Source organism: Bufo bufo, chromosome 7 (genome assembly GCF_905171765.1).
Source record: "Bufo bufo chromosome 7, aBufBuf1.1, whole genome shotgun sequence".
Taxonomy (NCBI): domain Eukaryota; kingdom Metazoa; phylum Chordata; class Amphibia; order Anura; family Bufonidae; genus Bufo; species Bufo bufo.
The window spans coordinates 232978270-233005967 of NC_053395.1; the positions used below are offsets into that span (position 1 = coordinate 232978270).

Consider the following 27698-nt stretch of genomic DNA (forward strand, 5'->3'; position numbering starts at 1 on the left):
CAGTCATCCTCTCCCCTGAAATGGCTGATAACAGGGAGCAATAGATTGTATTCTCCTGTCCTACAGTCATCCTCTCCCCTGAAATGGCTGATAACAGGGGGCAATAGACTGTATTCTCCTGTCCTACAGTCATCCTCTCCCCTGAAATGGCTGATAACAGGGAGCAATAGACTGTATTCTCCTGTCCTACAGTCATCCTCTCCCCTGAAATGTCTGATAACAGGGGGCAATAGACTGTATTCTCCTGTCCTACAGTCATCCTCTCCCCTGAAATGGCTGATAACAGAGGGCAATAGATTGTATTCTCCTGTCCTACAGTCATCCTCTCCCCTGAAATGGCTGATAACAGGGGCAATAGACTGTATTCTCCTGTCCTACAGTCATCCTCTCCTCTGAAATGGCTGATAACAGGGGGCAATAGACTGTATTCTCCTGTCCTACAGTCATCCTCTCCCCTGAAATGTCTGATAACAGGGAGCAATAGACTGTATTCTCCTGTCCTACAGTCATCCTCTCCCCGGAAATGGCTGATAACAGGGAGCAATAGACTGTATTCTCCTGTCCTACAGTCGTCCTCTCCCCTGAAATGTCTGATAACAGGGGGCAATAGATTGTATTCTCCTGTCCTACAGTCGTCCTCTCCCCTGAAATGTCTGATAACAGGGGGCAATAGACTGTATTCTCCTGTCCTACAGTCATCCTCTCCCCTGAAATGGCTGATAACAGGGGGCAATAGACTGTATTCTCCTGTCCTACAGTCATCCTCTCCCCTGAAATGGCTGATAACAGGGGGCAATAGACTGTATTCTCCTGTCCTACAGTCATCCTCTCCCCTGAAATGGCTGATAACAGGGGGCAATAGACTGTATTCTCCTGTCCTACAGTCATCCTCTCCCCTGAAATGGCTGATAACAGGGGGCAATAGACTGTATTCTCCTGTCCTACAGTCATCCTCTCCCCTGAAATGGCTGATAACAGAGGGCAATAGATTGTATTCTCCTGTCCTACAGTCATCCTCTCCCCTGAAATGGCTGATAACAGGGAGCAATAGACTGTATTCTCCTGTCCTACAGTCATCCTCTCCCCTGAAATGGCTGATAACAGGGGGCAATAGACTGTATTCTCCTGTCCTACAGTCATCCTCTCCCCTGAAATGGCTGATAACAGGGGGCAATAGACTGTATTCTCCTGTCCTACAGTCATCCTCTCCCCTGAAATGGCTGATAACAGGGGGGCAATAGACTGTATTCTCCTGTCCTACAGTCATCCTCTCCCCTGAAATGGCTGATAACAGAGGGCAATAGACTGTATTCTCCTGTCCTACAGTCATCCTCTCCCCTGAAATGGCTGATAACAGAGGGCAATAGATTGTATTCTCCTGTCCTACAGTCATCCTCTCCCCTGAAATGGCTGATAACAGGGAGCAATAGATTGTATTCTCCTGTCCTACAGTCATCCTCTCCCCTGAAATGGCTGATAACAGGGGGCAATAGACTGTATTCTCCTGTCCTACAGTCATCCTCTCCCCTGAAATGGCTGATAACAGAGGGCAATAGATTGTATTCTCCTGTCCTACAGTCATCCTCTCCCCTGAAATGGCTGATAACAGGGGGCAATAGACTGTATTCTCCTGTCCTACAGTCATCCTCTCCCCTGAAATGGCTGATAACAGGGAGCAATAGACTGTATTCTCCTGTCCTACAGTCATCCTCTCCCCTGAAATGGCTGATAACAGGGGGCAATAGACTGTATTCTCCTGTCCTACAGTCATCCTCTCCTCTGAAATGGCTGATAACAGGGGGCAATAGACTGTATTCTCCTGTCCTACAGTCATACTCTCCTCTGAAATGGCTGATAACAGGGAGCAATAGACTGTATTCTCCTGTCCTACAGTCATCCTCTCCCCTGAAATGGCTGATAACAGGGGGCAATAGACTGTATTCTCCTGTCCTACAGTCATCCTCTCCCCTGAAATGGCTGATAACAGGGAGCAATAGATTGTATTCTCCTGTCCTACAGTCATCTTCTCCCCTGAAATGGCTGATAACCGGAGGCAATAGACTGTATTCTCCTGTCCTACAGTCATCCTCTCCCCTGAAATGGCTGATAACAGGGAGCAATAGACTGTATTCTCCTGTCCTACAGTCATCCTCTCCCCTGAAATGGCTGATAACAGGGAGCAATAGACTGTATTCTCCTGTCCTACAGTCATCCTCTCTCCTGAAATGGCTGATAACAGGGGGCAATAGACTGTATTCTCCTGTCCTACAGTCATCCTCTCCCCTGAAATGGCTGATAACAGGGAGCAATAGACTGTATTCTCCTGTCCTACAGTCATCCTCTCCCCTGAAATGGCTAATAACAGGGGCAATAGACTGTATTCTCCTGTCCTACAGTCATCCTCTCCCCTGAAATGGCTGATAACAGGGGGCAATAGACTGTGTTCTCCTGTCCTACAGTCATCCTCTCCCCTGAAATGTCTGATAACAGGGAGCAATAGACTGTATTCTCCTGTCCTACAGTCATCCTCTCCCCGGAAATGGCTGATAACAGGGAGCAATAGACTGTATTCTCCTGTCCTACAGTCGTCCTCTCCCCTGAAATGTCTGATAACAGGGGGCAATAGATTGTATTCTCCTGTCCTACAGTCGTCCTCTCCCCTGAAATGGCTGATAACAGGGGCAATAGACTGTATTCTCCTGTCCTACAGTCATCCTCTCCTCTGAAATGGCTGATAACAGGGGGCAATAGACTGTATTCTCCTGTCCTACAGTCATCCTCTCCCCTGAAATGGCTGATAACAGGGAGCAATAGACTGTATTCTCCTGTCCTACAGTCATCCTCTCCCCTGAAATGGCTAATAACAGGGGCAATAGACTGTATTCTCCTGTCCTACAGTCATCCTCTCTCCTGAAATGGCTGATAACAGGGGGCAATAGACTGTATTCTCCTGTCCTACAGTCATCCTCTCCCCTGAAATGGCTGATAACAGGGAGCAATAGACTGTATTCTCCTGTCCTACAGTCATCCTCTCCCCTGAAATGGCTAATAACAGGGGCAATAGACTGTATTCTCCTGTCCTACAGTCATCCTCTCCCCTGAAATGGCTGATAACAGGGGGCAATAGACTGTGTTCTCCTGTCCTACAGTCATCTTCTCCCCTGAAATGGCTGATAACAGGGGGCAATAGACTGTATTCTCCTGTCCTACAGTCATCCTCTCCCCTGAAATGTCTGATAACAGGGAGCAATAGACTGTATTCTCCTGTCCTACAGTCATCCTCTCCCCTGAAATGGCTGATAACAGGGAGCAATAGACTGTATTCTCCTGTCCTACAGTCATTCTCTCCCCTGAAATGGCTGATAACAGGGAGCAATAGACTGTATTCTCCTGTCCTACAGTCGTCCTCTCCCCTGAAATGTCTGATAACAGGGGGCAATAGATTGTATTCTCCTGTCCTACAGTCGTCCTCTCCCCTGAAATGTCTGATAACAGGGGGCAATAGACTGTATTCTCCTGTCCTACAGTCATCCTCTCCCCTGAAATGGCTGATAACAGGGGGCAATAGACTGTATTCTCCTGTCCTACAGTCATCCTCTCCCCTGAAATGGCTGATAACAGGGGGCAATAGACTGTATTCTCCTGTCCTACAGTCATCCTCTCCCCTGAAATGGCTGATAACAGGGGGCAATAGACTGTATTCTCCTGTCCTACAGTCATCCTCTCCCCTGAAATGGCTGATAACAGGGGGCAATAGACTGTATTCTCCTGTCCTACAGTCATCCTCTCCCCTGAAATGGCTGATAACAGAGGGCAATAGATTGTATTCTCCTGTCCTACAGTCATCCTCTCCCCTGAAATGGCTGATAACAGGGAGCAATAGACTGTATTCTCCTGTCCTACAGTCATCCTCTCCCCTGAAATGGCTGATAACAGGGGGCAATAGACTGTATTCTCCTGTCCTACAGTCATCCTCTCCCCTGAAATGGCTGATAACAGGGGGCAATAGACTGTATTCTCCTGTCCTACAGTCATCCTCTCCCCTGAAATGGCTGATAACAGGGGGCAATAGACTGTATTCTCCTGTCCTACAGTCATCCTCTCCCCTGAAATGGCTGATAACAGGGGGCAATAGACTGTATTCTCCTGTCCTACAGTCATCCTCTCCCCTGAAATGGCTGATAACAGGGAGCAATAGATTGTATTCTCCTGTCCTACAGTCATCCTCTCCCCTGAAATGGCTGATAACAGGGGGCAATAGACTGTATTCTCCTGTCCTACAGTCATCCTCTCCCCTGAAATGGCTGATAACAGGGGGCAATAGACTGTATTCTCCTGTCCTACAGTCATCCTCTCCCCTGAAATGGCTGATAACAGGGGGGCAATAGACTGTATTCTCCTGTCCTACAGTCATCCTCTCCCCTGAAATGGCTGATAACAGAGGGCAATAGACTGTATTCTCCTGTCCTACAGTCATCCTCTCCCCTGAAATGGCTGATAACAGAGGGCAATAGATTGTATTCTCCTGTCCTACAGTCATCCTCTCCCCTGAAATGGCTGATAACAGGGAGCAATAGATTGTATTCTCCTGTCCTACAGTCATCCTCTCCCCTGAAATGGCTGATAACAGGGGGCAATAGACTGTATTCTCCTGTCCTACAGTCATCCTCTCCCCTGAAATGGCTGATAACAGAGGGCAATAGATTGTATTCTCCTGTCCTACAGTCATCCTCTCCCCTGAAATGGCTGATAACAGGGGGCAATAGACTGTATTCTCCTGTCCTACAGTCATCCTCTCCCCTGAAATGGCTGATAACAGGGAGCAATAGACTGTATTCTCCTGTCCTACAGTCATCCTCTCCCCTGAAATGGCTGATAACAGGGGGCAATAGATTGTATTCTCCTGTCCTACAGTCATCCTCTCCCCTGAAATGGCTGATAACAGGGGGCAATAGACTGTATTCTCCTGTCCTACAGTCATCCTCTCCCCTGAAATGGCTGATAACAGGGGGCAATAGACTGTATTCTCCTGTCCTACAGTCATCCTCTCCCTGGCTGATAGAGTAATTAGACAGCTTTACACTGCTGATGTTTTATTTACAGCGTGCTGGCCCTTTAAGAGTGAGCGCACTTCATGGCCGGACCCTCGATCTGAGACCCTCCTTGTGGAAGCTTTGGTCTCCTTAGAGATTGTGGAGATTGTGGGGCAGGGGGCTGTGCGGACCCTCCGCCTCTCGTCACAATGCTCCTGTCAGATTTGCTTGTGAAGGGTCCCACTTCCAAATTCTGCCGTCGCCCCGATCCCATTCATCCCTACCTGCCCCCGCCTCCCCCGCTGATTTAGATGCCAGCAGCAATTAGCGGCCCCCTGGGTGACGTGACCTGACGTGGCCCCTTCAGCCCAGTTAGGTATTGTCTCCCATTATTGGGGGGCCACGAGAGAGCATACAAGGGGGGGCCACACACACACAATACCCGCCCTCTGGGGGGTCACCCCCCTTTCCCAGGCTCCTGAGAGGTAATCTGTGCAGGATATGGGGGGGGGAGCGACCATACTGGATCCCACCACAGACACAGCTGATGGGAAGCGCTGATTTTTTGGACGCCGAGTGTCGTCCAAGATAAGTGGCGCCCCCGACGAGCGGCTTCCTGCCTTGTGCTCTAATTTTAGATCTGATGTTTCACCACAAAATACAAGCGACTCTTGGCAGGAAACGGACCCCCGGAGAGCGTCAGCAGGGTGTTCACCCACCATCGGCCACAGAGGATGATGGGAGTCTCAGTACCTGAAGCTGCCTCATCATCCAGTGCCCGCAGCTCTCTAACAGACTGTCTTCACCTACACTCAATTTGCAAGATTTCTGATTGCTGTCAATGAATTGGAACAGCCATCTTGACATAAACATTACCACAGCTGATGGTTTGTTACAACGTATCAGCCTGGAGTTCAGGATGTTCACTGTGAGTAATTGTCTAGACTGGCTACAACTGAAACAACCCCCCAGCTGTGATCAGAACCAGGTGTGTCCAGATTTACAGCCTCTGGTTGTAAACAAGAATGTTCCTATTCACTGACAGCAAGCAGAGAAGACAGCAGGACATTAGACCTAACCCAAGTCTATTAGAACCTGGAAAACATCAGCAAACAATGATTAAGCATCATTCATGTAATGCTGGGAGTTGTAGTATCTGGAGAACACTGCAGTAATATCCACAGCGCCCCTCCCCCCTGGTAACGGATCAATTGTGACCCAGATTCTCTACTCACCCATCCCCCCCAGCACTGACGCCTCCACCAGTTACATACTGGTCACCGAAGCCACTAAAGTCTCCCCCATGATGCCTCCCAGTACGGACACCACCAGTTACAGACGCCCCTCCCCCTCCCCCTCCCACAGATCACCAGGTCCGTCCACATGACCTATAGAGGGCGCAGACTGGAAGGATATGCTACTCACTATACAGTGGAACCCTCATCATTCCTCTCTTATTACTCCTGGAAATGCATAAATGGATAGCTGGAGGTCAGCAGTTGGGGGTCCCGGCCGTCTGACATTGGCGCGGGCACCGATTGGACTTGCCAGGAGGGATAAAAGAGGAACGGAATGGTTGTGTCATGTAATTACTACAGCAGACTTGGGGGGGGTCTCAGGAGTCATTGGGGGGGAGGGGGTGGCAGAGAATTAACCCCGGGGTTACAGACAAGGTCACTGTGCAATAACCAGCGCCAAACTTTCCGGGCCAGGAGGAGCAGCTGAGCCTCGCAGTACATAAGACCGTGCCCAACCGTAATAATACTACAGAGGGGTCTGATCCAGGGCGTGAGGCCTCTTTCTCACGAACGTGTGCGCTCCGTGGCCGTATTGAGGATCCGCAAAACACGGGCGCCGTTCCGTGGGCATTCCGCATCACGGATGTGGACCCATTCACTTCAACACGTTCGTGTGCAGGAGGCCTCAGTTTTTTTTTTACCTTCCTCTGGATCAACGTGCAGGATCCCCCCCGTTTATAAGGCCAAACTGGATGGACAGAGGGCTTTTGTTGGCCTTATAAACTATGTTACTATGTAACCCCAATACACACCTCAGCTGCTGCAGAATCTCTTTGTGAAGACTGTAGTAGACCTAGAAATGAGGTTCTGCAGCAGCTGAGGTATCACACAAGCCACTCCCTTCTCTGGCGTCATACATGAAGACACGGCCACTACTGGCGATCAGAACCCACCTGAGCACAGGACGCCCTTGAACCTGGCACACGAGAAGTCGTCGCACTGGCAGTAGGAGCCGCTGATGCGCCCAAACTCGCTCTCATAGCAGGAGCACAGGCCGCAGAGGCACCGCCCCCGCCCGTTACACACCGTGTGGGCCTCCGACTCCCGGCAGGTGCTCAGGGACTGGTCGCTGCTGTCGTCCTCCTCCCCGCACTCGCAGCGCGCTCCCAGGAAGCCGGCCTCACAGTCGCACATGCCGCAACTGTAGGTGCCGTTACTGCTGCATTTCCCGCTGCTGCTCTCCACGTGCTGCGAGCAACCGCAGCTGCAATTATACGTCACCGTCACCTCCAGGACGTCCCGAAACCCCACCGGCTTTATGGTGAAGGTGTCCATGGTGCCCGATGGGGGGCAGGAGCGCGCCTCTGCCGAAACCTCAAATGACACCTGGAAGGAGACAGGAACATTACTGCTCGGACCCTCCAGCCAGAACGATGGGGGTGATACATTGTGTGTGCGACAGGGAAATTACACTGAACACAAATATAAACCCAACACTTTTGGTTTTGCCCCCATTTTGCATGAGCTGAACTCAAAGATCTGACACATGTTCTACAAACACAGAAGACCCGTTACTCTCAGATACTGTTCACAATCCGTCTAGATCTGTCAGTGAGCGCTTCTCCTTTGCCGAGATAATCCCTCCTCACAGGTGTGGCAGATCAATGTGCCGATTAGACAGCAGGAATATTGCACAGGTGTGCCTTAGACTGCCCACAATAAAAGGCCACTCTGAAATGTGCACAGTTTTGCCTTACTGGGGTCAGTGTCTGGTGTGGCCACCGTTTGCCTCACGCAGTGCAACACATCTCCGTCACATACAGTTGATCAGTTGCTGATTGTGGCCTGTGGGATGTTGGTCCGCTCCTCTTCTGTGCGAAGTTGCAGAATATTGGCAGGAACTGGAACACGCTGTCGTAGATGCCGATCCAGAGCATCCCAAACATGCTCGATGGGTGACATGTCCGGAGAGTATGCTGGCCATGCAAGAACTGGGATGTTTTCAGCTTCCAGGAGTTGTGTACAGATCCTTGCAATATGGGGCCGTGCATTATCAGGCTGCAGCATGAGGTGATGGTCGTGGATGAACGGCACAATGGGCCTCAGGATCTCCTCACGGGATCTCCTGTGTTCGTTGTCCATAACATACGCCTGCCCATACCATAACCCCACCGCCACCATGGGCCACTCCATCCACAACGTGGACGTCAGCAAAGCGCTCACCCACACGACGCCACACACCGTCTGCCCTGAACAGTGAAAACCAGGACTCATCCGTGAACAGAACGCCTCTCCAACGTGCCAGACGCCATCGGATGTGAGCATTTGCCCACTCGATGGTTACGACGATGAACTGCAGTCAGGGCCAGACCCCGACGAGGACGACGAGCGTGCAGATGAGCTTCCCTGAGGCGGGTTATGACAGTTTGTGCAGAAATTCTTTGGTTATACAAACCGATTGTTGCTGCGGCTGTCCGGGTGGCTGGTCTCAGACGATCATGGAGGTGAACATGCTGGATGTGGAGGTCCTGGGCTGGTTACACGTGGTCTGCGGTTGTGAGGCCGGTTGGATCTACGGCCAAATTCTCTGAAACGCCTTCAGAGACGGCTTATGGTAGAGAAATGAACATTCATTGCACGGGCAACAGCTCTGGTAGACATTCCTGCAGTCAGCATGCCAACTGCACGCTCCCTCAGACGTTGCGACATCTGTGGCATTGTGCTGTGTGATCAAACTGCACATTTCAGAGTGGCCTTTTCTTGTGGGCAGTCTAAGGCACACCTGTGCAATATTCATGCTGTCTAATCAGCACATTGATCTGCCACACCTGTGAGGAGGGATGGATTATCTCGGCAGAGGAGAAGCGCTCACTACACAGATTCAGACAGATTTGTGGACAATATCTGAGAGTAACGGGTCTTCTGTGTCTGTAGAAAATGTGTCAGATCTTTGAGTTCAGCTCATGCAAAATGGGAGCAAAACCGAGAGTGTTGGGTTTATATTTTTGTTCAGTGTAGATTGTGAGTTCTTGGGGTCAGAGATGATGGGAGTGATACTTTCTATACATCACAAAGTGATACATAGTATTCGGGGGTCTCCTGAACAGACGGCATCTGATACCTGGAAGCTTCACTGTATCATATACCAGGCGGGGCCCTACATGTTACACGGGCCCCACAACGTGCCCCTTGATTGGAGAAGGCCCTGTCAGAAATCCACCGCAGACTTCAGATTCCCCCAGTGGATTTATATTTGTACATGATGTGGATCCGTACACAGAATTAACGGGACCAATCCACGTGTGGCAGGCGCTAGTGGTATCCGCATGGAAAACACGGCTAAAGTGGACATGTGGGAAAAAAGTAAAAGCTTCAGGGCATCTGCGCCGACACTTTCAATGAGGGGCCACGCGGCTGCAGATTATTTATATATGGTTTCCAGAATGGACATGAGCAATCGGACACCACAGGAAACGGCGCCGGAGTCTGCGCTCAGTTCAGCTTCATTCATGGCGCCCCCAGACTCCGCCCTCCTCGCCATGCTTACCGTGTCACCGATCCTCAGCTCTCCACACTTCTTGAGCCCGGGATACGACACTCCGTCCTGGCACGTGGCTGAGAAACTGAGACCGAGGTCATCGGGGGTCTCGGATACGGTCAGCTCGACCTTGGATCGAATGTTCTGGAAGACAGCGGTGTGGGGGAGGTGAAGCGACACCCAAACAACGGATATCTGCACCCTGGAAGGTCACAGAGCCGCCGGGCGCCAGATACCGTCAAATAGCAGCTTGTGACAGTTTATTTAGTGACACCCATTTTCCCCATTATGCTAGTGAACAGTTGTCAGACTCCATCCACTTTACAGCCCACCCCAAGGAGCGCAAGAGTTCACTGCACGGACCCCAAAACCAGTCACACGAGCGGCTCCGCTATAATCGCAGATGTAAAGCGACAATCACACTGCAGTCCAACCCCATACACAGAAACTGCCCCGTTATCAGCCATGTCAGGGGGGGAGAGGACGACTGTAGGACAGGAGAATACAATCTATTGCCCCCTGTTATCAGCCATTTCAGGGGGGAGGATGACTGTAGGACAGGAGAATACAGTCTATTGCCTCCTGTTATCAGCCATTTCAGAGGAGAGGATGACTGTAGGACAGGAGAATACAGTCTATTGCCTCCTGTTATCAGCCATTTCAGGGGAGAGGATGACTGTAGGACAGGAGAATACAGTCTATTGCCTCCTGTTATCAGCCATTTCAGGGGAGAGGATGACTGTAGGACAGGAGAATACAGTCTATTGCCCCCTGTTATCAGCCATTTCAGGGGAGAGGATGACTGTAGGACAGGAGAATACAATCTATTGCCTCCTGTTATCAGACATTTCAGGGGAGAGGATGACTGTAGGACAGGAGAATACAGTCTATTGCCTCCTGTTATCAGCCATTTCAGGGGAGAGGATGACTGTAGGACAGGAGAATACAGTCTATTGCCCCCTGTTATCAGCCATTTCAGGGGAGAGGATGACTGTAGGACAGGAGAATACAGTCTATTGCTCCCCGTTATCAGCCATTTCAGGGGAGAGGATGACTGTAGGACAGGAGAATACAGTCTATTGCTCCCCGTTATCAGCCATTTCAGGGGAGAGGACGACTGTAGGACAGGAGAATACAGTCTATTGCCCCCTGTTATCAGCCATTTCAGGGGAGAGGACGACTGTAGGACAGGAGAATACAGTCTATTGCCCCCTGTTATCAGCCATTTCAGGAGAGAGGATGACTGTAGGACAGGAGAATACAGTCTATTGCCCCCTGTTATCAGCCATTTCAGGAGAGAGGATGACTGTAGGACAGGAGAATACAGTCTATTGCCCCCTGTTATCAGCCATTTCAGGGGAGAGGATGACTGTAGGACAGGAGAATACAGTCTATTGCCCCCTGTTATCAGCCATTTCAGGGGAGAGGATGACTGTAGGACAGGAGAATACAGTCTATTGCCCCCTGTTATTAGCCATTTCAGAGGAGAGGATGACTGTAGGACAGGAGAATACAGTCTATTGCCCCCTGTTATCAGCCATTTCAGGGGAGAGGATGACTGTAGGACAGGAGAATACAGTCTATTGCCCCCTGTTATCAGCCATTTCAGGGGAGAGGATGACTGTAGGACAGGAGAATACAGTCTATTGCCCCCTGTTATCAGCCATTTCAGGGGAGAGGATGACTGTAGGACAGGAGAATACAGTCTATTGCCCCCTGTTATCAGCCATTTCAGGGGAGAGGATGACTGTAGGACAGGAGAATACAGTCTATTGCCTCCTGTTATCAGCCATTTCAGGGGAGAGGATGACTGTAGGACAGGAGAATACAGTCTATTGCCCCTGTTATCAGCCATTTCAGGGGAGAGGATGACTGTAGGACAGGAGAATACAATCTATTGCCCTCTGTTATCAGCCATTTCAGGGGGGAATATGACTGTAGGACAGGAGAATACAGTCTATTGCCCCCTGTTATCAGCCATTTCAGGGGAGAGGATGACTGTAGGACAGGAGAATACAGTGTATTGCTCCCTGTTATCAGCCATTTCAGGGGAGAGGATGACTGTAGGACAGGAGAATACAATCTATTGCCCCCTGTTATCAGCCATTTCAGGGGAGAGGATGACTGTAGGACAGGAGAATACAGTCTATTGCTCCCTGTTATCAGCCATTTCAGGGGAGAGGATGACTGTAGGACAGGAGAATACAGGCTATTGCCCCCTGTTATCAGCCATTTCAGGGGAGAGGATGACTGTAGGACAGGAGAATACAGGCTATTGCCCCTGTTATCAGCCATTTCAGGGGAGAGGATGACTGTAGGACAGGAGAATACAGTCTATTGCCCCCTGTTATCGGCCATTTCAGGGGAGAGGATGACTGTAGCGCCATTACAGTGTTGCATGCAGCTGCATGCTCGGTGTTGTTACAGTGTTTCGGTCAGACACTTGTTCAGGTATTCTTAACATTCCCCTGTACACTTCCGCCTCGTCTCTAAGAAATCTGTCCAGGGGTCACATATTTATGCAATCATCTCAGGCAGCTAGAGAACGACAGAAGACTGTCCACCACACCCTCTCACTTCTCCTGAAATACTCTGCACGGCTTGGGGCCCTGCTATTTCCACATCCCTCCAATTCCCCATGATATGCCGCACTGTCTTCCTCTACACCTCCTGAAACACTCTGTGCTGCTGGCAGAGGAGCCTTACGTTGTACGCGTTGACGATGAGCTGCAGGATGTTCTTGGAGCTCGGCTCCAGGATCTCCACCGTTGTCCCCGGGATCAGAGACGTGAGATTCTTAGAAGAGAAAAAACAACCTCGTTACCACCTGAGGATGTGACCCCGCCATTTAAAAGCAGGCGCCGGAGGCGGGGCTTACGATACATTCATGGGGCAGCATGCCCCGCCTCCACCCCCTCCTTACCTTATACAATAAATAATGTGTTTTCGGCACTGCGAATATTAGATGAATGTTGTTCTCCGACAGCTTCTCCCCGACAAGCGCCAGCGACGGATAATCCTGAGGGAGGAGCATCAAGCGTCAGAGCGCCATTACCACAGGCAATACTAGGAATATTCTGCTTACTCCTGTCCTGAAACACTCTGTGCTGCTGGAGGATTCCTGCCCTTTCCTTCCCCAGTTTCCAGCAACTTTCTATTAGACTTTGTGTTTCAATGTCTCATTTAAAAGACCTCTGCTTACTGTCAGTGAATGTGTGCATCTAGAGGCTTTCTTGATTGTCACTACTACATACAGCTGAGGGATTGTTTCAATGTATCCTCTAACATCCACACAATCTTGTTCCGGTTTGTTACAATGTGTCAGTGAAGTGAGGGGGTGGGGCACTGCATCACGCGGCCTCTGCTCCTCCCATTCTTAAGAAATATGTGAGAACGTGAAGGATAATTCTACAGACGCTGCACTGCGGATTATACAGCGGTGTGCATGACACTACTGCTTCCATACGCAGAGAGCGCAGCCCACAGAGGTGGTCTCCCAGCTCTGCCAGCACCCGCCACATCGACCGTATATGCAGGGATCCAGGGAGGGGGGACTGCAGGACAAAAAGCTGACACTTCACAACCTGGGGGGCTGTGAGGGAGGCCATATTGACTACCACGTAACTTTTCCAGGAGCAGATGCCTGTTCTTACCAGCTGACCAGCGGCGCTGTACTCGTTGTCCGTGTCGAGGTGGCACTGCCCATCATGTGGCTGCACCAGTCCGGCCAGCTTACCATCCAGTGCAACATGCGGGACGTCATCTGTAGTGATCACCAGCAGGTGCGAAGCCTCCGTCCTCCAGCCGACCCGATCCTGCCAGGAAACATCCCACGTTAATGACAGCGACCGCCTAACACTGGCATCACGTGACCCGACACAGAGCGGAACCACAAGCAGCCCCGACCCGACACAGAGCGGAACCACAAGCAGCCCCGACCCGACACAGAGCGGAACCACAAGCAGCCCCGACCCGACACAGAGCGGAACCACAAGCAGCCCCGACCCGACACAGAGCGGAACCACAAGCAGCCCCGACCCGACACAGAGCGGAACCACAAGCAGCCCCGACCCGACACAGAGCGGAACCACAAGCAGCCCCGACCCGACACAGAGCGGAACCACAAGCAGCCCCGACCCGACACAGAGCGGAACCACAAGCAGACCCGACACAGAGCGGAACCACAAGCAGCCCCGACACAGAGCGGAACCACAAGCAGCCCCGACACAGAGCGGAACCACAAGCACCACCGACCCGATACAGAGCGGAACCACAAGCACCACCGACCCGATACAGAGCGGAACCACAAGCAGCCCCGACCCGACACAGAGCGGAACCACAAGCAGCCCCGACCCGACACAGAGCGGAACCACAAGCACCACCGACCCGATACAGAGCGGAACCACAAGCAGCCCCGACCCGACACAGAGCGGAACCACAAGCAGCCCCGACCCGACACAGAGCGGAACCACAAGCAGCCCCGACCCGACACAGAGCGGAACCACAAGCAGCCCCGACCCGACACAGAGCGGAACCACAAGCAGCCCCGACCCGACACAGAGCGGAACCACAAGCAGCCCCGACCCGACACAGAGCGGAACCACAAGCAGCCCCGACCCGACACAGAGCGGAACCACAAGCAGACCCGACACAGAGCGGAACCACAAGCAGCCCCGACACAGAGCGGAACCACAAGCAGCCCCGACACAGAGCGGAACCACAAGCACCACCGACCCGATACAGAGCGGAACCACAAGCACCACCGACCCGATACAGAGCGGAACCACAAGCACCACCGACCCGATACAGAGCGGAACCACAAGCAGCCCCGACCCGACACAGAGCGGAACCACAAGCAGCCCCGACCCGACACAGAGCGGAACCACAAGCACCACCGACCCGATACAGAGCGGAACCACAAGCAGCCCCGACCCGACACAGAGCGGAACCACAAGCACCACCGACCCGATACAGAGCGGAACCACAAGCACCACCGACCCGACACAGAGCGGAACCACAAGCACCACCGACCCGACACAGAGCGGAACCACATTCTACAATACAGGAACCTCGGAGGGTTTCATACAGATGGAGCGGACCTCGGTGCAGCCCGGCTGGGAACAACTGGCGGCACATTCCAACTCTGGCCGAGGAAACAATCAGATCTGTTGTTCCACCAGCGCCAAGGACCTGACAACAGGTGGAGGCCGCGCTCACCCCGTCCCGCCATTACATCTGTCTCTGGGAAAGCTGGATGAGCACTAATAAGACTACCACTCCCAGTGGGATGACCCAGCTTTCCCAGAACCCTGTACGGCAGGTCTCTTTGTTCTGCGGTGATGTACGCAGCGTCCGGCAGGCCCCGACACGATGAAGAGTAATTACAAGCTGCTGATTCACTGCAGGATCCTCCGCTTTATCCGGCTAATCCGCATCTGCCCCAACCTGCCCAACAAAGCCTCGGGGGGGCGAGCACCCCGCTTCACCCTGACCCTGCCACACCAGCACCCCGCTGCTCATCATGACTGGAGAAGGACCCGCCGGGGCGTATGAGGTCACCATTATATACTGCAGGATATATAGCGCCCACACACAGTGGCGGCCTCACGTCGGAGCGTGTTACGGCTGCAATGGATACCGGGTGAAGTGTACACACAATGCTGACCCCCACAGGACTGCCTTAGAGACACCGACCGCCGTTACGGGAGGACTCCGGCAAGCACTACAGTAACCGCCGGTCAGCCATGATTAATGCCGAATCCACAAGTGCGCACTCAGGTCACTGGCGCTCGTCTGTACGATGTTCTGCTCCCGGACAGTACAAAGACAGGGAAACGCTACAGTCAGCGCCGAGGGGCAAAATGGATGAAATGGTGACAAGGTTTACGAAGTATGATCGGATAAGTGAACACTCGGCAACGTGGGGTTAAATACGGGGATGTGCGCAGACAACCAGCCGTCATGGTGGAGACGTGGCTGCAGTCTCTGTGGGCCCCACTTTCCTAAAGGACTGTCCCGCCATCCTAACAAGGAAGACGCTGCTGCAGCATATCACACCCAAACCAACAGCGGGAGCAACGAACTGCGACCAAATCGCCAACCAGCAAATGAGCCACAAAACAACCATCACCCCCCCCCCCCCCCCCAACCGCAAGAGACAGGAACTGCAACAAAGTAACAAAATGTAACTAATGCAAAAACAAAACCACCAAAGAACAGAAACCTGGAAACAAGATCTGAAACCTCATAAGACAGCAAAAAGTAGCCTGGGGAAGGGGCAACCAGCGGGAAAACAGATACCCAAAACACCATGAATCTCAAAAATAATCCTCTGGAAACCATTATAAGGGCACATGTAAAATGAATCGACATCCTGTATTATACTCCAGAGCTGCACTCACTATTCTGCTGGTGCAGTCACTGTGTACATACATTACTTATCCTGCACTGATCCTCAGTTACATCCTGTATTATACTCCAGAGCTGCACTCACTATTCTGCTGGTGCAGTCACTGTGTACATACATTACTTATCCTGTACTGATCCTGAGTTACATTCTGTATTATACTCCAGAGCTGTACTCATTGTTCTGCTGGTGCAGTCACTGTGTACATACATTACTTATCCTGTACTGATCCTGAGTTACATCCTGTATTATACCCCAGAGCTGCACTCACTATTCTGCTGGTGCAGTCACTGTGTACATACATTACTTATCCTGTACTGATCCTGAGTTACATCCTGTATTATACTCCAGAGCTGCACTCTCTATTCTGCTGGTGCAGTCACTGTGTACATACATTACTTATCCTGTACTGATCCTGAGTTACATCCTGTATTATACCCCAGAGCTGCACTCACTATTCTGCTGGTGCAGTCACTGTGTACATACATTACTTATCCTGTACTGATCCTGAGTTACATCCTGTATTATACTCCAGAGCTGCACTCACTATTCTGCTGGTGCAGTCACTGTGTACATACATTACTGATCCTGTACTGATCCTGAGTTACATCCTGTATTATACTCCAGAGCTGCACTCACTATTCTGCTGGTGCAGTCACTGTGTACATACATTACTGATCCTGTACTGATCCTGAGTTACATCCTGTATTATACTCCAGAGCTGCACTCACTGTTCTGCTGGTGCAGTCACTGTGTACATACATTACTTATCCTGCACTGATCCTCAGTTACATCCTGTATTATACTCCAGAGCTGTACTCATTGTTCTGCTGGTGCAGTCACTGTGTACATACATTACTTATCCTGAGTTACATCCTGTATTATACTCCAGAGCTGCACTCACTATTCTGCTGGTGCAGTCACTGTGTACATACATTACTTATCCTGCACTGATCCTCAGTTACATCCTGTATTATACTCCAGAGCTGTACTCATTGTTCTGCTGGTGCAGTCACTGTGTACATACATTACTTATCCTGTACTGATCCTGAGTTACATCCTGTATTATACCCCAGAGCTGCACTCACTATTCTGCTGGTGCAGTCACTGTGTACATACATTACTTATCCTGTACTGATCCTGAGTTACATCCTGTATTATACTCCAGAGCTGCACTCTCTATTCTGCTGGTGCAGTCACTGTGTACATACATTACTTATCCTGTACTGATCCTGAGTTACATCCTGTATTATACCCCAGAGCTGCACTCACTATTCTGCTGGTGCAGTCACTGTGTACATACATTACTTATCCTGTACTGATCCTGAGTTACATCCTGTATTATACTCCAGAGCTGCACTCACTATTCTGCTGGTGCAGTCACTGTGTACATACATTACTGATCCTGTACTGATCCTGAGTTACATCCTGTATTATACTCCAGAGCTGCACTCACTATTCTGCTGGTGCAGTCACTGTCTACATACATTACTTATCCTGTACTGATCCTGAGTTACATCCTGTATTATACTCCAGAGCTGCACTCACTATTCTGCTGGTGCGGTCACTGTGTACATACATTACTGATCCTGAGTTACATCCTGTATTATACTCCAGAGCTGCACTCTCTATTCTGCTGGTGCAGTCACTGTGTACATACATTACTTATCCTGTACTGATCCTGAGTTACATCCTGTATTATACTCCAGAGCTGCACTCACTATTCTGCTGGTGCGGTCACTGTGTACATACATTACTTATCCTGTACTGATCCTGAGTTACATCCTGTATTACACTCCAGAGCTGCACTCACTATTCTGCTGGTGCAGTCACTGTGTACATACATTACTGATCCTGTACTGATCCTGAGTTACATCCTGTATTATACTCCAGAGCTGCACTCTCTATTCTGCTGGTGCAGTCACTGTGTACATACATTACTGATCCTGAGTTACATCCTGTATTATACTCCAGAGCTGCACTCTCTATTCTGCTGGTGCAGTCACTGTGTACATACATTACTTATCCTGTACTGATCCTGAGTTACATCCTGTATTATACTCCAGAGCTGCACTCACTATTCTGCTGGTGCGGTCACTGTGTACATACATTACTTATCCTGTACTGATCCTGAGTTACATCCTGTATTACACTCCAGAGCTGCACTCACTATTCTGCTGGTGCAGTCACTGTGTACATACATTACTGATCCTGTACTGATCCTGAGTTACATCCTGTATTATACTCCAGAGCTGCACTCTCTATTCTGCTGGTGCAGTCACTGTGTACATACATTACTGATCCTGAGTTACATCCTGTATTATACTCCAGAGCTGCACTCTCTATTCTGCTGGTGCAGTCACTGTGTACATACATTACTTATCCTGTACTGATCCTGAGTTACATTCTGTATTATACTCCAGAGCTGCACTCACTATTCTGCTGGTGCAGTCACTGTGTACATACATTACTTATCCTGTACTGATCCTGAGTTACATCCTGTATTACACTCCAGAGCTGCACTCACTATTCTGCTGGTGCAGTCACGGTGTACTGGAGACCTCACCTTGCAGACAGCAGCTTGCAGAACGGCATCGAATGCTCCCTCTGGGGCGTCCCGGTTCCGTGACACTTGCTGGTTCTGCACCTCCGCGTTGAAGTTGCTGACCTTATCCGTGAGGGAGAGAACATGGCGGAAGCCGAAGGACGGGATGCAGCTTGGGAAGGGCTTATACCTGTGAAGAGACGAGCGATGCGCTGAGTTATCTGCGTCCCCCTCCCCCAATCACTGGAAGAAGAGTTCCTCCAACACAACTCCCCGAGGACACCAGTGGCCGAGTCTGCCGCCATCGGGCAGATCCTGAATGACTGTCACCGCCGGGCTCCCTCAGCGGCGCTCATTGTGTCAGTCCTTACTGCCACTCCTGGGGGCGTGGCCTGAGCTATATTACGTGACCGGAGTTTATCACCAGCCTCAGGGACATCTGGCCGTCGTCCAGCAGAACAATGACACCTGGAGCGCGGGAGGGGATTCTGGAAACGTGCTGCTTGTTCATGGCCTCCCCCCCACAGAGAAGCGGATCCCCGACCGCTGGAGACTGCCAGAACTGGGGCAGAGGAAAACAGAGGTGTGTACAGGTCCTCGCCATGTCCTCTGCTGGCTGTCAGTGAATGGAGACACCATAGCAGGCTGAAATCCTATTCTGACCTGATACTTCTCACAGCTGAGGGTTTGTTACAAAGTACACAAGCTGCTGTGACAAACACAGCTGAGTGGTTATCTACGCTGACACACTGTAACAACCCTCCAGCTGTACAGACACTTACCCGGTGCAGGGGTTGCTCTGATATTTCGGGGCGGTGTACGAGAACGGGGAGACGTTCTTATCCACGAATGTGCCGAACCCCAGGCGGAAGTTGCTGGTGAGTTTTGCCATCTCTGCGGCCAATCGCGTCCCCAAATTCCGAATGGTGTCCAGATCGTCCTTCATTGACAGAGACAAGTCCATCAGGTAGTAGAGGTCCACCGGGTAGTCCTCCACCTGCCGCACATGAATCTTAAAGGAGGCTGCCGCACCTGCAGGGGGTGACAAGGGTTCGTCACAAGCCCCCCAGACCGCACTGCCTGCCCGAGCCTCCCACCCACGGTGCCCCCGTACTACAACACCCGCCATGTCCGACTCCCAACTTTCTCACAATCATAACCCCGCCCATGCTTACTCTAGCCCCTCCCACCTTCAGCTGTATACTGCACGCGCTCCACACGATTTTCGGATTCCGGGGCGACTACTGACCTGGCCGGAGAGACAGCGAGAGACTCTGCGGCGTCACCTGGATGATGTCCGACTGGGACGACCCGGACCCCTTGCTGCTGAGCGGGAGGCTCCTGGTCACAGCGGCTTTACTCTTGGGGCCCTCGATAAAATCCGGAGCGCAGCCTTTATCCATCAGATTGTCCAGGAAATCGCAGCGCGACGTCACCGTGCGAGACGCCCCAAAGTTCTGAGGGATGAAAACCGGGTGAGACAGCGACCCCTTCATCTCCTCCCTGCAGCGGCCGTAGCGACACGGAGGGGGGGCTATGTGCGCCCACTGCTAAAGATGGCCGCCCGTGAGCGCTCACATAGGGGCCAAGTATATCTGCCGAGTGACAACGCCTGTGGGAGCTCCAATCATGGCGGCATTGGTCGTCACCCAGCTTTCCCAGAAACTGACAACTTCTCAAAGTAGCTGCCACATCATGTCAGGTGTGGATGGGGCTGAGCTGCAATACTGGGCACAACCATGGACAGGAGGGGCGCTGTTACTCACACCATTCATTATTCTGTCACACGGGGACTCCTCCCACTGCGCGGCTGCACGATGGCGGCCGTGGATCAGACGGGCCACGCAGTCTGTGTACACCGGGAACACGGAGCACCGCCGGCAATGTCTCATCTGATGGGGAGGGGCTGACACCTGCAGGAATCTGACAACCTGCTGCTAACAAGCCAGCTCTGGGGGGGGGGGGTGCTCAGGACGAAGGAGGGGGCGAGAGGGTGAAGATGGGGGAGGGGGTCCTCAGGTCCAAGGAGGGGGCGAGAGGGTGAAGATGGGGGAGGGGGTCCTCAGGTCCAAGGAGGGGGCGAGAGGGTGAAGATGGGGGAGGGGGTCCTCAGGTCCAAGGAGGGGGCGAGAGGGTGAAGATGGGGGAGGGGGTCCTCAGGTCCAAGGAGGGGGCGAGAGGGTGAAGATGGGGGAGGGGGTCCTCAGGTCCAAGGAGGGGGCGAGAGGGTGAAGATGGGGGAGGGGGTCCTCAGGTCCAAGGAGGGGGCGAGAGGGTGAAGATGGGGGAGGGGGTCCTCAGGTCCAAGGAGGGGGCGAGAGGGTGAAGATGGGGGAGGGGGTCCTCAGGTCCAAGGAGGGGGCGAGAGGGTGAAGATGGGGGAGGGGGTCCTCAGGTCCAAGGAGGGGGCGAGAGGGTGAAGATGGGGGAGGGGGTCCTCAGGTCCAAGGAGGGGGCGAGAGGGTGAAGATGGGGGAGGGGGTCCTCAGGTCCAAGGAGGGGGCGAGAGGGTGAAGATGGGGGAGGGGGTCCTCAGGTCCAAGGAGGGGGCGAGAGGGTGAAGATGGGGGAGGGGGTCCTCAGGTCCAAGGAGGGGGCAAGAGGGTGAAGATGGGGTCTGATCTGATAGTAGGGGGGGGGGGGGGGCTGACACCTGCAGGAATCTGACAACAAGGAAGATGCAGGAGAGATCAGGAGGAGGGTTATAGTCCATCATCTGGGAACACCAGACATGTTGAGAGTAGTAGTAATGCAGATTCTGATACCCAATAGGAAGGAGAAATGCAGAAGATGATGGGAGTAGGAGTACTTGTGGCAGAGTAACTTATCTCTTAAAAGTACCAGATACACTAATGTAATAGTAATGCAGAAGATGAGGGGGGGGGGGGGGGGTATATGGTCACTTACCTCCTGGGAGCACCAGGCGCACCGCGGGTGCAGGAGCAGACAGTCCGGACAGGCGGAGACGCTGCGGCTGCTGCACACGTTCACACCTGGAAGAAAACGCCAGAGGTGAGGAACGGAGGGGGAGGGGGACGGACCCTAAACATCCCCCCCCCCCACAAAAAAAATAAGCCGGTACAACAGATATCACAGCTCTGGCGCGGCTTTCCTCTCACAGACTTTACTCTTCCCAACTCCCGGAGAACGTCTCCCACCCTCCTCGGGTCCCGCAGCCTCTCCCCCCCCTTCCCCCCGGTCCCGCAGCCTCTCACCCCCTCCCCCCCGGGTCCCGCAGCCTCTCACCCCCTCCCCCCCGGGTCCCGCAGCCTCTCCTCCCCCCTCCTCGGGTCCCGCAGCCTCTCACCCCCCCCCCCCCCCCCCCGGTCCCGCAGCCTCTCACCCCCTCTCCCCCCCGGTCCCGCAGCCTCTCACCCCCTCTCCCCCCCGGTCCCGCAGCCTCTCACCCCCTCTCCCCCCCGGTCCCGCAGCCTCTCACCCCCTCTCCCCTCCCCCCGGGTCCCGCAGCCTCCTCTCACCCGCGGGGGTCTGTGCGGCGCAGCACAGCAGCAGGGCCCCGAGCAGCAGGCGGCTCCCGCTCATGGCGTCCTCCTCCCGGCGTCACAGGCCGCGGATTCCCCGGGACCGGTCCATAACAACAAGAGCCCCAGAGAGAGCACCGAGACCACGCCCACTCAGCCGTAAGACACACCCTCTTAACCCCCCTCGGCTGCGGACAGCTATTTACTGTCTGAAGTGTTAACCCCCTGCTGCCCGGCTACAAATGCGCTAAGATCAGCGGAGGGGACCATCCACCCGCCGGAGACACGACGGCGCCACCTGCTGGGCGGACGGTGAAACGGCTGAGGATCGTCTACAAACGGAAACCTGTTGTGACCTGTGTTGTCCTCACGCTCACTGCTTGATCCCTATGGTCCAGTGGCCCTCCAGTACTACGGCTGAGAGACTGCAGGGGGGTGTCCTGTGCATCAGGAGAGACTGCGGGGGGGTTCTGTGCATCAGGAGAGACTGCGGGGGGGGGGGGGGGGTTCTGTGCATCAGGAGAGACTGAATTGTACGATGTAGTTAGAAGTCCTGGATGACACGTCCACAGGAGCCGCACAGGGACCCAGGAGAGACTGCAGGGGGGTGTCCTGTGCATCAGGGGAGACTGCAGGGGGAGGGTGTCCTGTGCATCAGGGGAGACTGCAGGGGGAGGGTGTCCTGTGCATCAGGGGAGACTGCAGGGGGGGGGGGGGGGGGCTGTGCATCAGGAGAGACTGCAGGGGGGGGGGCTGTGCATCAGGGGAGACTGCAGGGGGAGGGTGTCCTGTGCATCAGGAGAGACTGCAGGGGGGGCTGTGCATCAGGAGAGACTGCGGGGGTGTCCTGTGCATCAGGGGAGACTGCAGGGGGGGGGGGTTCTGTGCATCAGGAGAGACTGCAGGGGGGCCTGTGCATCAGGAGAGACTGCGGGGGGGGGGGGGGGGGCTGTGCATCAGGAGAGACTGCGGGGGGTGTCCTGTGCATCAGGAGAGACTGCAGGGGGTGTCCTGTGCATCAGGAGAGACTGCAGGGGGGTGTTCTGTGCATCAGGAGAGACTGCGGGGGGGGGGGGTCCTGTGCATCAGGAGAGACTGCAGGGGGTTCTGTGCATCAGGAGAGACTGCGGGGGGGGGGGGGTGTCCTGTGCATCAGGAGAGACTGCAGGGGGGTGTCCTGTGCATCAGGAGAGACTGCGGGTGGGGGGGGTGTCCTGTGCATCAGGAGAGACTGCAGGGGGGTGTCCTGTGCATCAGGAGAGACTGCAGGGGGGGGTTCTGTGCATCAGGAGAGACTGCAGGGGGGGGGGGGTTCTGTGCATCAGGAGAGACTGCAGGGGGGCCTGTGCATCAGGAGAGACTGCGGGGGGGGGGGGGCTGTGCATCAGGAGAGACTGCGGGGGGTGTCCTGTGCATCAGGAGAGACTGCAGGGGGTGTCCTGTGCATCAGGAGAGACTGCAGGGGGGTGTGCTGTGCATCAGGAGAGACTGCGGGGGGGGGGGTCCTGTGCATCAGGAGAGACTGCAGGGGGTTCTGTGCATCAGGAGAGACTGCGGGGGGGGGGGGGTGTCCTGTGCATCAGGAGAGACTGCAGGGGGGTGTCCTGTGCATCAGGAGAGACTGCGGGGGGGGGGTGTCCTGTGCATCAGGAGAGACTGCAGGGGGGTGTCCTGTGCATCAGGAGAGACTGCAGGGGGGTGTCCTGTGCATCAGGAGAGACTGCAGGGGGGGGTTCTGTGCATCAGGAGAGACTGCAGGGGGGGGTTCTGTGCATCAGGAGAGACTTCGGGGTGTCCTGTGCATCAGGAGAGACTGCAAGGGGGGGCTGTGCATCAGGAGAGACTGCAAGCGGGGGGCTGTGCATCAGGAGAGACTGCAGGGGGGTGTCCTGTGCATCAGGGGAGACTGCAGGGGGGGCTGTGCATCAGGAGAGACTGCAGGGGGGCTGTGCATCAGGGGAGACTGCAGGGGGGGGGGCTGTGCATCAGGGGAGACTGCAGGGGGGGGGGCTGTGCATCAGGGGAGACTGCAGGGGGGGGGGCTGTGCATCAGGAGAGACTGCAGGGGGGGGCTGTGCATCAGGAGAGACTGCGGGGGAGTGTCCTGTGCATCAGGAGAGACTGCGGGGGGGGCTGTGCATCAGGAGAGACTGCGGGGGGGGGGGTTCTGTGCATCAGGAGAGACTGCGGGGGGGGGGGGGTTCTGTGCATCAGGGGAGACTGCAGGGGGGTGTCCTGTGCATCAGGAGAGACTGCAGGGGGGTGTCCTGTGCATCAGGGGAGACTGCAGGAGGGGCTGTGCATCAGGAGAGACTGCGGGGGGGGGGGGTGTCCTGTGCATCAGGAGAGACTGCAGGGGGGTGTCCTGTGCATCAGGAGAGACTGCAGGGGGGGGGCTGTGCATCAGGGGAGACTGCAGGGGGGGGCTGTGCATCAGGAGAGACTGCAGGGGGTGTTCCGGTTGGTGGTCTGTGTATTATGAGGGGCGGTCCGGTTGGTGGTCTGTGTATGTATGGAGCGGCAGTGCTCGTCCCGCTGTTCTGTTTATTTCAGGGGTCTCCACTATGGCGCTCAGTGGTAGGACCCACAGGATCTAGTAGTTGTCACCTGTCCTGTGTATGTGGGATAGCTTCTAAAAACTGGAATACCCCTTTAATCCTCCACAGTATCCAGCCCATATTCATCTATTACTGCTGACAACCTGCCTGTATATCCTGTCTGAGAGGTAGTCACAGCCCCGCCCCCTGCTGATGACATCACTGATATAATGACATGTGATCAGACATGAGATCACACACCTTATACTACAGGAACATCTATTACTGCTGACAACCTGCCTGTATATCCTGTCTGAGAGGTAGTCACAGCCCCGCCCCCTGCTGATGACATCACTGATATAATGACATGTGATCAGACATGAGATCACACACCTGATACTACAGGAACATCTATTACTGCTGACAACCTGCCTGTATATCCTGTCTGAGAGGTAGTCACAGCCCCGCCCCCTGCTGATGACATCACTGATATAATGACATGTGATCAGACATCTATTACTGCTGACAACCTGCCTGTATATCCTGTCTGAGAGGTAGTCACAGCCCCGCCCCCTGCTGATGACATCACTGATATAATGACATGTGATCAGACATGAGATCACACACCTGATACTACAGGAACATCTATTACTGCTGACAACCTGCCTGTACATCCTGTCTGAGAGGTAGTCACAGCCCCGCCCCCTGCTGATGACATCACTGATATACTGACATGTGATCAGACATGAGATCACACACCTTATACTACAGGAACATCTATTACTGCTGACACCCTGCCTGTATATCCTGTCTGAGAGGTTGTCACAGCCCCGCCCCCTGCTGATGACATCACTGATATAATGACATGTGATCAGACATGAGATCACACACCTTATACTACAGGAACATCTATTACTGCTGACAACCTGCCTGTATATCCTGTCTGAGAGGTTGTCACAGCCCCGCCCCCTGCTGATGACATCACTGATATAATGACATGTGATCAGACATGAGATCACACACCTTATACTACAGAAACATCTATTACTGCTGACAACCTGCCTGTATATCCTGTCTGAGAGGTAGTCACAGCCCCGCCCCCTGCTGATGACATCACTGATATAATGACATGTGATCAGACATGAGATCCACCCCTTATACTACAGGAACATCTATTACTGCTGACAACCTGCCTGTATATCCTGTCTGAGAGGTTGTCACAGCCCCGCCCCCTGCTGATGACATCACTGATATAATGACATGTGATCAGACATGAGATCACACACCTTATACTACAGGAACATCTATTACTGCTGACAACCTGCCTGTGTATCCTGTCTGAGAGGTAGTCACAGCCCCGCCCCCTGCTGATGACATCACTGATATAATGACATGTGATCAGACATGAGATCACACACCTTATACTACAGGAACATCTATTACTGCTGACAACCTGCCTGTATATCCTGTCTGAGAGGTAGTCACAGCTCCGCCCCCTGCTGATGACATCACTGATATACTGACATGTGATCAGACATGAGATCACACACCTGATACTACAGGAACATCTATTACTGCTGACAACCTGCCTGTATATCCTGTCTGAGAGGTTGTCACAGCCCCGCCCCCTGCTGATGACATCACTGATATAATGACATGTGATCAGACATGAGATCACACACCTTATACTACAGGAACATCTATTACTGCTGACAACCTGCCTGTATATCCTGTCTGAGAGGTTGTCACAGCCCCGCCCCCTGCTGATGACATCACTGATATAATGACATGTGATCAGACATGAGATCACACACCTTATACTACAGAAACATCTATTACTGCTGACAACCTGCCTGTATATCCTGTCTGAGAGGTAGTCACAGCCCCGCCCCCTGCTGATGACATCACTGATATAATGACATGTGATCAGACATGAGATCCACCCCTTATACTACAGGAACATCTATTACTGCTGACAACCTGCCTGTGTATCCTGTCTGAGAGGTTGTCACAGCCCCGCCCCCTGCTGATGACATCACTGATATAATGACATGTGATCAGACATGAGATCACACCCCTTATACTACAGGAACATCTATTACTGCTGACAACCTGCCTGTATATCCTGTCTGAGAGGTTGTCACAGCCCCGCCCCCTGCTGATGACATCACTGATATAATGACATGTGATCAGACATGAGATCCACCCCTTATACTACAGGAACATCTATTACTGCTGACAACCTGCCTGTGTATCCTGTCTGAGAGGTTGTCACAGCCCCGCCCCCTGCTGATGACATCACTGATATAATGACATGTGATCAGACATGAGATCACACCCCTTATACTACAGGAACATCTATTACTGCTGACAACCTGCCTGTATATCCTGTCTGAGAGGTTGTCACAGCCCCGCCCCCTGCTGATGACATCACTGATATAATGACATGTGATCAGACATGAGATCACACACCTTATACTACAGGAACATCTATTACTGCTGACAACCTGCCTGTACATCATGTCTGAGAGGTAGTCACAGCCCCGCCCCCTGCTGATGACATCACTGATATACTGACATGTGATCAGACATGAGATCGCACACCTTATACTACAGGAACATCTATTACTGCTGACAACCTGCCTGTATATCCTGTCTGAGAGGTAGTCACAGCCCCGCCCCCTGCTGATGACATCACTGATATAATGACATGTGATCAGACATGAGATCCTCACCTTATACTACAGGAACATCTATTACTGCTGACAACCTGCCTGTATATCCTGTCTGAGAGGTTGTCACAGCCCCGCCCCCTGCTGATGACATCACTGATATAATGACATGTGATCAGACATCTATTACTGCTGACAACCTGCCTGTATATCCTGTGTGAGAGGTAGTCACAGCCCCGCCCCCTGC

The 27698-nt window shown here is 53.0% G+C and overlaps 1 protein-coding gene across 1 annotated transcript in view; it reads right to left on the reverse strand.

Annotated features, from left to right (window-relative positions):
• The window catches only part of ITGB5 (integrin subunit beta 5), a 29505-nt gene extending 7100 nt beyond the window's left edge, over nt 1–22405 (reverse strand). The window contains exons 1-10 of the mRNA XM_040439939.1: nt 22240–22405; nt 21668–21753; nt 20010–20217; nt 19543–19792; nt 18782–18950; nt 13463–13624; nt 12733–12828; nt 12516–12605; nt 9819–9953; nt 7225–7657 (exon numbers count right to left, since the gene is read on the reverse strand). Of these exons, the coding sequence (XP_040295873.1) occupies nt 7225–7657; nt 9819–9953; nt 12516–12605; nt 12733–12828; nt 13463–13624; nt 18782–18950; nt 19543–19792; nt 20010–20217; nt 21668–21753; nt 22240–22303 (1693 nt within the window). The 5' untranslated portion in view covers nt 22304–22405. The remainder of the gene's footprint in view (nt 1–7224; nt 7658–9818; nt 9954–12515; nt 12606–12732; nt 12829–13462; nt 13625–18781; nt 18951–19542; nt 19793–20009; nt 20218–21667; nt 21754–22239) is intronic.
• Between the last annotated feature and the right edge of the window lie 5293 nt (nt 22406–27698).